This window comes from Dicentrarchus labrax, unplaced genomic scaffold (genome assembly GCF_905237075.1).
Source record: "Dicentrarchus labrax unplaced genomic scaffold, dlabrax2021, whole genome shotgun sequence".
In the NCBI taxonomy this organism is placed as follows: domain Eukaryota; kingdom Metazoa; phylum Chordata; class Actinopteri; family Moronidae; genus Dicentrarchus; species Dicentrarchus labrax.
In genome coordinates, this window is record NW_026136722.1 from 25067557 (window position 1) to 25077435 (window position 9879).

Below are 9879 nucleotides of genomic sequence, written 5' to 3' on the forward strand. Positions count from 1 at the left end.
CACAATTACTCCTATTTTCAGCTGATTATACACTAATGAAAACATGAATATTATATTTCATTTCTGCCTAAATGTAACACACTGGACCTTTTGAATATCCGTGCTGAGACCTTTTACTACAAACTAAAAATGTCAAACTCGTGGTGGGACTTGTGACTGACAGACACACCAGACACATTCATAAGACACAAACCTGCTACAATTTATTGCACTTTGTGTACACTTTACCAACAGTGCCGTCAGCGAGTATTTAGACAGAAACACGTTTGTTGAGTGGGCTCTGGCCTCCAGCACACTGAAATCAAACAGATTATGAGGTCAATGTACAGACTAATATCTTTAGTTTGGTATTGTAGTTTTTTTTTTTACCACCTTTAAAAACATGATTTTTCACACTGACCAGACACTCTTCATATCAGAGGTAAAACAACGGAATCTAAATTAAGAAGTGTTAACGCCAAGTTGAGCGGCGATGTGTGAACTGGATCCAGACTTATAAAAACTGTATCTGGGTATAGAATAACAGGAGAAATACACTCCTGATGAGCTGTTACAGTTCATTGTATTCTCAAACTGAGAATGATCCTTCAGTTTGATTTCTGAATGTCCCTCTCAAACCAACGAACACCAAAATGTGCACTCGTAATAAACACTGTAGAAATATGACTTTGTGAAATGTTGTCTGACTCCATTGTGACTCCTTTTGGTGTTACATACATATTGCTAACATACAGTTTATAAAGCTTTTAAAATCTGGATAAAAAATGTTAATATTGCATAAACCAAATTAGTATATTGATTAGAATGAGATATATTTGTATATTTGATACAGTAAATATTGTTAATCACGTTTGTACTTCATATATGTGATCGCTGATTTATAAAAATATAAATCTGCTCTGCCTTTAGAGATGATCCGCCAACATCAGTACAGCTCTGACTCCTGATACATTGCTGATATTACAGCCTCTCAAGCACAAATGAACCAATCAAAAGGAAAATGCATTCAACAAGAGATTACACAGCACATTACTACCTCAACTGAAGGACTCCACTGCATGGTTGAGAGAGCTGAGATGTAATATGAGTGCATTTGATATGATTCCACTGTGCAAATCTCATGCTCATGAACGTAACTGGGACCACTGGTTATACTTCATCTGACAACTTCATCACTGGAATTAATTTAATATAATCTAATATTTCATCATTGGGTCAACAACATCATTTCATTCCCTGACATGGAGTGTCATCTTTGGTGGCACAAAGACCTTTGTTGCTAAAAAACATTCACGTAAAAATGTAGTGAAGCCTGAGAGTTCACTCCTCAGGAATTATAGTTTTGACAAAACAATCATAACTTAAAGGAATAGTTCAAAATTTTTGGGAAACACGCTTATTTGCTTTCTTGCCAAAAGTCAGATGAGAAGATTGACACCTCCCTCATGTCTACAGTAAATATCAAGCTAGCTAGCTTAGCTTAGCACAGATACTGGAAACAGCGACTAAATCTGCCTCCCAGCAACTCTAAAACTCACTAATTATCATCTTACATCTGATCTGTTTAATCAGTACAAAAACTGAAGTGTATGAACAACAAATATGATGAAACAAATGAAACATGAAACAAAACAAGACAGAATCATTCAAGCAGAATAGTGTAAAGTTCATAATGCTGTTTGGTCAATAGCCCCACTTCTGAACGTTAAGATATAGAAGTACCAGACCATTGGGGGGGAGTCAGTCTTTTTTACATCTTTTGAGACAATTAAAGAGACAATTGTATGCTATTAACTCCAAACTGGGATAGTTGTGAGCCATGACTGCAGCGCTATTTATTAAACGGTCGAGGAGAAGCAGCCTGATAACAGTTAAGTCATTGTGTAGCGGAGTCGTCTTCTACCCCAGTGGCTCTCCGGCACCGAGAAGCCCTTCCTGATCACTGGCTCCACCACCAGCTCCAGCAGGCCGGGTGCATCCGGCACTGCCAGCTCCGTTACTCTAAAAACATTAGAATACGCCCGGCCCACCAGAACCAGCGGACCTGGGAGGATTCGGGAATGGGGTCCTGTCAGCCGTTGCCAGTACACCCTGAAGTGGCGGACGAGCTCGGTCGGGTACTTCCAGTGTAGAGTGGCGTTGAGAAGCAGGCAGGGGTTGGTGGACTCCGGCGAGGTACCGGCACCACGCAGCCACACCACGTCATAAATGCACAAGCCCTGAACCAGCTCCTGGGGGACTTGCAGACTGGCTGCATCCAAGAGCTTGAAAAGAAAGAGGAGGGACAAGAACCATTAGAATCTTTTATCTGGGTCCAACCATGTACACTGCACACTGAACACAGCTGGCTCCCACTGTCTCACCATGATCTCTCCCACCCTGCAGCTGAAAGGTGTGTCCTGAGGCTCTCCATCCCGCTGGATGTTGAAATAAACTTCTCTAAGAACACAGTCACAAAGCTCCAGCTGCAAACACCTGCACGCAACATCACACAAGGGGGGGGCAGAAAGACCGGGAATTTAGACACATTCGGATGAAATCCATTTACTTAACTGTGACTGTGCCTTACCTGACAGTCCAACCATTTTGATTCAAGTTCCCGCACAGCTGAGAGAACTGGCTCACCAACTGGTCCCCCTCATCCAGGATATCAGGAAGCACACTGGTAACTGCAAACACACACACAGTTAATGCTTGGCTTGAAATAAAAGGCTGCAGACGGACGGCGAGCTGGCCTTCTTGCTGTCAGTAATATTAGCTGTCAAAGTTGTCGACTCGCTAGTTTTCGATCAAGTAATGTAATCACAACTGTCCATATTTACGACAGTGGTATTGCAACCGGGGCCGCCAAATCTTACATGATGTTGCTTTAAATATTGTTTAAAAAGTACTGACTGACAGGAGGTCAGACTGAGAGTCAGTCTATGAGGAGAGGACATGTAACCATTTTATCACATTTATGTTTGTGCTTCACTCGCCAAAGGATGACACTGAAATGATAACACAATCAGTGATATGAAATAATCCTACCTGCAACTTCTGTACCATATTGTTTAGTTAGTTTAACCATAAATGACTTTAAAAACGTGTCTTATTGGCTTGTGAGAAACTCACGTTGGACATCCTGGGCGTGTGTGTTGGCGTCTGTCGTCTTCAGCTCCAGGGAGACTGTGATCCCAGTAGACTGCTTGTAGATGAAAGCCAACAGAGTCCTGGATGCCAGCGTTACATTGAGGGAGAAGACCCTGAGACATACAGAACACACACAGAGAAACAACAGGCCCGAACAATGAGACTTTGTTTGAGGAGATAATGGCAAGATCCCCCCCCCCCCCACTTCAAGGGTGAACAGAAAACACACACTTGGCACTAACTGGAGAGGTGTGTGCGGCAGGAATGAGTCCGTCCAGGAGCAGCGAGGAGCCTCCGTTCCAGGCGTCCTCGGGGCAGCCGCGGCTCGTCAGCCAGCCCTGGCCCTCCAGCTCCGTGTGGTAGTACAAGGGCTGGATCTCCTGGGCGCTCAGGTTGTACCAGCCCTTCTCCGCCTCACACTGCACACACACAAAACAAAAAACTAAAATTTAGTGGAAGCCTGTGATTAATGTTGCTCTTTCTAAATGAACTGTAGTCTGTCCACACACTTTTTTGGTAGACCAATAAAGAGGATGAGTATGAGACAATCTTCCTCTGCAGATTTTAAGCCAACAAGGATGAAAAAGTTCCATAAAAAGCGACAAAAACATACTTTAGCCAGATGAAGTCTGTTGAATGTCACACTGTATGAGACAGCTGGTGAACTGCAGCGCTACAATGTGAACAGAAAATAAATATTCTCTCTCTCATGTATTAAAAGTGTAGCAAATAAATAAACAAGCTACATACAGTGCTTCAAAGATGGTGCTTGCAGTGTTTTCTGAATCCTTTAGGGCCGGTCAGTTTTAGACAGGGGTTTGCAGCAGCAGTCACATTGTGAGAATATGGTCCTAATTGTTTCACACTGGCACAAAACATTTTGGTGCAGGCTGCTTTTGGTCACCAAACCCTAAATCTGTGCCCCGTAATGTGATCCAGGACCAACATTTAGGACTGAAGACAGCATTTCTGTTACATCAACGTTCATCTGAGACATCCTATAATCACAATCACAAAGCTGAAATATCTGCTGTATGCTGACTATCTATAGGACTAATTTACTGTGCATTCTGGGTAAATCAAGACCCAGCTACTATGTTTGTGATGGTGCAGGAAGTACAGTCTAGTATGTTCCAGAGTGCGCAGTGCACAGATGCGAGGGGAGGGACAGACAGGTGGGAGGTTCATTCAGATGAGGCAGAGCAAAGTGACTTGTTAGTATTTCGGTAGAAAATTGTGTTTATGGGGGACATATGGAATTCCTTTGCGGTGCAAACACTGCTGTGATGTGACCCTTTGCAAAACAGCTTCACCAAACTGTTTTTGATTATTAGTTTCAATCATCATGAAATGAACCATTATAGAACCAATGTGTTGGATTAAGTGGCATCTAGCGATAAGTTGCAGATTGCAGCGTCTGTATTTGTTGACCTGGGAATGAGAACGGGCTGGGAAGTGTGTTGGAGAAAGTACGGTGGCCCATATCTACAGCCTATGTTTGGTTTGTCCGTTCTGGGCTACAGTAGAAACATAGCAGACTTCACGGAAGGCAACCCGTGGCATACAAAAACATCTCATCCTAAGGTAACGAAAACACAAAATATTTCCCTTATTCATGTTCTTATACACCAATGAAAACACAGTATTGGAATATGAAGGTCCATTTCTGAGAGTAGATCCTCCTTCAGTACCTGTCCTCTCCAGTAGGAAGCCTTCCCAAAGCCCTGGCAGAAGGAGGAGACGAAGGGGAGAGGGGCCAATGGCCGATGGACGTACAGGTAGTCCGACAGAAGAGCCCAGAACCTGCAGACAGGACAGGGCTCTGTTTAACAGCATCTCCGCCTCTAGCGACCGGGTGAACGTGTAATAGTGTTGATCTCACTTGTCCTGATTCTTGCGGAATTCTGTCTTATCATCGTGGGTCTCGTACACCCAGCCCGGAGCAAAGATGGCGACAGAGAAGTTGTGCTTCCGAATGACTTCCAGCGCCTGCAGACAGACGGAACAAGAACAGTGCATACCGTCAGTGATCTGATAGTGACCGAACGCTTATTCATGAACAGACACACAAGGTCCACACTGTGTACCTTATTTGTTTCCAACTTTCCTCCCACCACCTTGCCTCGGGCGAACACGTCCACGCCGATGTAGATGTCGGCCTGGCGTCCTTGGACCGCGCCGTAGTTGCTCATCCACTCCAGGTTCTGCTCCGTCCAGTTGTAGTTGGTGAAGATACCGTCGCAAGCGTCGAAAAACATGCTGTTATGGAGACATTGAGATAAAGTGTCAGAGGGGTTGAGTTGGTAGTGAACTGACACATTGTTAATAAATGGACCTTTAATGAATCCTAATGTTGAGCTCTGTCACTTATTTTAAAGGAGGTTTCCCTACCTGTTGGACTGGTTGAGCTCATTCTGCCATTGCAGATGTCCGTTATTGATCACACTGTCGTACCACACGACCAGGCTGCCGGCCACTCGCTCGTGCATCTGGTCTGTCAGATAGCGTAGGAACAACGGCGTGTTCTTCACCGCGACCTCCTGCAGGCAGAGGAGAGCACACACGCACACACACACAATTATTAGAATTTAACATATATATTGTCAACAAATTCCAGTTGACATTGCTGAGAGCTGCTTCTTCTCTCTCACTCTGTGCCGCATGCCGCAGTATTGTGAATCACAGTGCACTCTGCTGGGTAAAAAGCACTGACACCAATATATAATATACCATTATATATAGGAACATACTTGTGTTTAAGGTCCAGTATGAAGGATTTAGTGGGTTCTAGTGGTGTAGTTTCAGATTGAAACTCCCTCGCTTCACCCTCCCCTTCCAAGGGAGAAAGAGAAACTACAGCCCTACCCAGAGCCAGTGTTTGGTTTGTCTGTTATGGGCTACTGTAGGAACATGGCGGACTCCATGGAAGGAGACCTGTGGTGTATGTAGATAAAAAGGCTCATTCTAACAGAAACACAAAGATTCTTATTTTCAGGTGATTTTTCACTAATGAAATGCATATTATATATTAGTGTGTTAGCATGCTACCGTGTGCTAGTCATCAGTAAATACAGGTATTTGCATAGTCAAAAAACTAATTAGAATTTGACCTGATGATGGTGCTCACTTTATCTTCTCAGTTACTAATTATTTGTCAACAATTACTAACCAATAAAAGCAACCTGAACAGAACAGAACAGAACACAACCTGGGTTTAAGCAATGAGTGCTACAGTGGGGAGGGCCAGCATCAAAGTATCACTCACACTGAGCGTGTTCTCTATGTTAATGAGCCAGCCATCGAAGCCATAGCAGTGGCTGATCTGGACTAGTTTATCAGCCACTTTCCGGTACGACTCCTCGTCTTTCAAGAAGTCCTCGCAGATCTTGGCTCCATCAGTCCACTCTGTGATGAAGGTCCCTGGAAAGCAGGAGATTATATACTTGAGGGCAGATATAGAGACTAGGACTTTGTATTGGCAATCATCTGGTGATACCATGCATATCACGATACAACGGTTATAATTTGATATATTGCGATACTGTAAACATACTGTTCTGTTATATTTGGCCTCTTTACTCACCGAGAACCACGACTCCATGTTTATGTGCAGCATTGGTCCACACAGCGGGAGGCACAGTCACCAGTCTGTGCGTGAAGTAGTTGAAAATATCGATGTGCTGCCAGTGGTAGAAAGCATACGGAGCCTCTGCAGTCGTCCCCTGGACAAACCTTGACGTCGGGAGAAAGCGTGACATTGGCGTTACGGTGCATGGGTGTAACTGCACGTGCTAGATTTAAAAAATGGCGGAAGGACAAGTCATCTTCATGAAGAATGAAAGAGAATTATGGACCCGAACTGTAGAAATCGCAACATAGAATGAGGGAAACCAAAAAAAAAATGAAAACCACCACTAAGGGCTGCAGAACAGATCTGGAAGGTTAATTTGTAGATTTTGAGGTGTAACTTAAAGTGGAGAAAAGGATTTCTCCCATTTATTCCATCAACATATATAACCCTAAATATGCTTCCTTACCTGTCATCGAGGTAGCCGCCCATCATGTCATGAGACACCAAGGTCCGACGCAGGGAGCTGGCCAGAGGAGGATCCCGAGGCGCCAGAGGGAATGCCGCAACGTTAAAGGGGTTTGCCTCGCTTCGTTTCCACAACAACAGCTCCTCCAATGTTTCAAGACCACTGCTGATTGGTTCAGTGGTGTCGGGGTCGTAATGTTTGGCTGACATGGCAGAGGAAATAAAATATCACGTATACAGGAGCATGAGAAGGTTCTTGTGGTTTGATCTCCAGACATCAGGCTCAGATTGTGTCAGGCTACCTTGCAGGTGAAATACAGGTAATAAAGTCATCTCACCTGGTAGCGGCGAGGGCGTATACTTGATGATTTCGTGGACGTCTGAATCCACTGGCTGATCCAAGCAAGACTCCAGCCTGGTGAAAGTATAAGGTGGCACGTGAGACTGTTGGTTGAACCTTTTTACACAAGTACAGTTTACTCGAGAACTAATCGGGAACAGTTTTATAATGTCTGTTTGTCAAGTGTGAGAAAATAACCCTAGTGATGTCACAGTGATGTCACCAGGGTTAGTTTCGGTTTAGGCTTGGAGATTTTAAACGTATACAACAGAAAGCCTGTGTTACAGCTTGTGTGGAGTTTGAAAGATGAATGCACTTAGATGAGATGCTATCAAATTGCTTCGTGGGTAATGTAGGATCCAGTTTTTCAGATTTAGATTTCGACAGATTTTGCTGATTTTTCCAGCAATGCATAAATACATTTCATTCACAGAAGGATTCTGGTTCCAATCTAAAAACAAAATGATATGGTATGTGACTGTTCAATGATTAACAAATCATTTACTAATACTTTGTTGAGTTATTACCAAGTAAATATGAGTTACCAGCTAGTGAAAATCCCTTTAGTTTACCGGAGATAAGGCCTGTGCAGACCCTAGACCACAGTCCATAATATTAACATTTACAGCTGCACATATTTAAGTAAGAAAAGCAAATATTAATGAAATACCAACATCTGTCCTCTATTTGATTGAATATTTCTTCTGTGAATGGAAACTTTCTATTAATCTAAACTTAGCAACATTGTTAATCATCATTAGGGTGCAAACTACACGAAGTTAGTTAATGATTCATTTTTTATTTTGAGCCAATTGCAGTTAAAAGTAAGTTAACCACTAATTAGGTCGATATTTTCTCATCTTTAAAGAAGTTGGACACCAGCCACCGTGCTGCTGTAAACTGGAGTTGGAGCAACTGCTGCCATGTAAGGATAGTGAAAGTAACAGCAGTACAGTACCGGCCCGCTTCACTTCTCTCCCTCTTCCCGCTGACATTATCGTCAGTATCGCCATTATCGCCATTATCGTCCCCGTCCTGTCGCTTCCTCCGCAGGGGAAGCTTGTTTCCATCCACAGTCAATGCCATTTCATTGAATTCAGCTCAGCAGCCACTGAAGGAACAAACTACGTGAAGAACGAGGAAACAGAAAGGTGTGCTGTACGACCGCGAAAGACTTCCGACGCCACTCCTTCAGAATAAAAGCGTCATTTCCATAAATGACAAAAAATGACCAAAAAATAAAGTAGTACATTTTATCCTTCATGTCAGATACGTTGTTACTTAATGCAAAATGTCGTACTACAATCATTACATTATAGGTTACATTTGCAACGCAACATATGTCTTTTAAAAAAAACTGCTACGGATGAAGTCGAGCTTTTGCCAGAACTGCAATAATATAGACATTTATAGAATGAATTGTTTATTTTCACTGTTTATTTTAGAGGAATCCGTGCAGTTATTGTCCATGAGAGGTGGACTGGGGCCAGCTGGACAAAGAAACCAATCTCTTGTTGTTGTGCAGATCCAGAGCCTTTCAGCTTCGAAGAGATTCAGCTCTAGCAGAAAACCCAGGAACAACAACGCAGAGGGAGGAAGGCAAAGATGGCGGCCGTCAATAATACTTCCACGCGTGGGAAGTACTGCAGTGCTGTATGGGTGATATGTTCAACTTGAACAAAGCAAGTAAATTGAACTTTAACACTTTTGACTTGACAAGGCTTTCTTTACGTTTAAAACTTAGCAGACACTCTAGAAGTTTAGATTTAGATGAGGTTTAAATGTTGTAATTGTAATAATATCATATAAAGCATATGGTAGAGTACAAGGCTGAAATAAAAATAAATAGTTTTATACACCCCTGAGGACTGTGAGCAGTAGCCTGTTAAAATCTCAGAATACATTTTAAGAATAAAGGTTATTTCCTGAAGAAAATGTACGGGTGTCCACTTCAGCTGGAAAGCTGCTCTGCAAACAATTAAAATTCTTCAAATGTGTAAATTATTAAAGTTTGATGCTTTTGAAACAATATAAACAGGTCAAAATACAGTTATTGAAGCGCTGACCTTTTGAAGTTTCACTTCAAGTACAGGCGTCACTGAAGTGCTCGTGATGAAAGCAGTTGACATTTAAAGGTTAATCATGACAATGACCTGAAGTTTCAAATCACTAAAAGCTGTTTAGTTAAAGGTCTAGTGTGTAATATTTAGGAAGATCCAGAAATGGAACTTAATATTATTATTATTATTATTATTATTATACATTATTTTCAATAACAATTGTGTTTTTGTTACTTTAAAATAAATAAATGTATCTACAGAGGGAGTGGATCCTCCTGCAGCGTGGCGGGTCCGCCATTTTGCACCTCCAT

General features: G+C 42.5%; 1 protein-coding gene across 1 annotated transcript; it reads right to left on the minus strand.

Annotated features, from left to right (window-relative positions):
• Window positions 1–181: 181 nt before the first annotated feature.
• Window positions 182–8677, minus strand: engase (endo-beta-N-acetylglucosaminidase). The gene is made up of 14 exons (XM_051389099.1): window positions 8467–8677; window positions 7507–7583; window positions 7170–7371; window positions 6716–6864; window positions 6398–6552; window positions 5524–5672; window positions 5220–5391; window positions 5015–5121; window positions 4824–4935; window positions 3364–3551; window positions 3115–3245; window positions 2570–2669; window positions 2364–2475; window positions 182–2264 (listed from the first exon to the last, which is right to left on the minus strand). The coding sequence occupies exons 1-14, from the start codon at window positions 8592–8594 to the stop codon at window positions 1872–1874; spliced, it is 2175 nt and encodes a 724-aa protein (XP_051245059.1). The 5' UTR covers window positions 8595–8677; the 3' UTR covers window positions 182–1871.
• Window positions 8678–9879: the final 1202 nt, after the last annotated feature.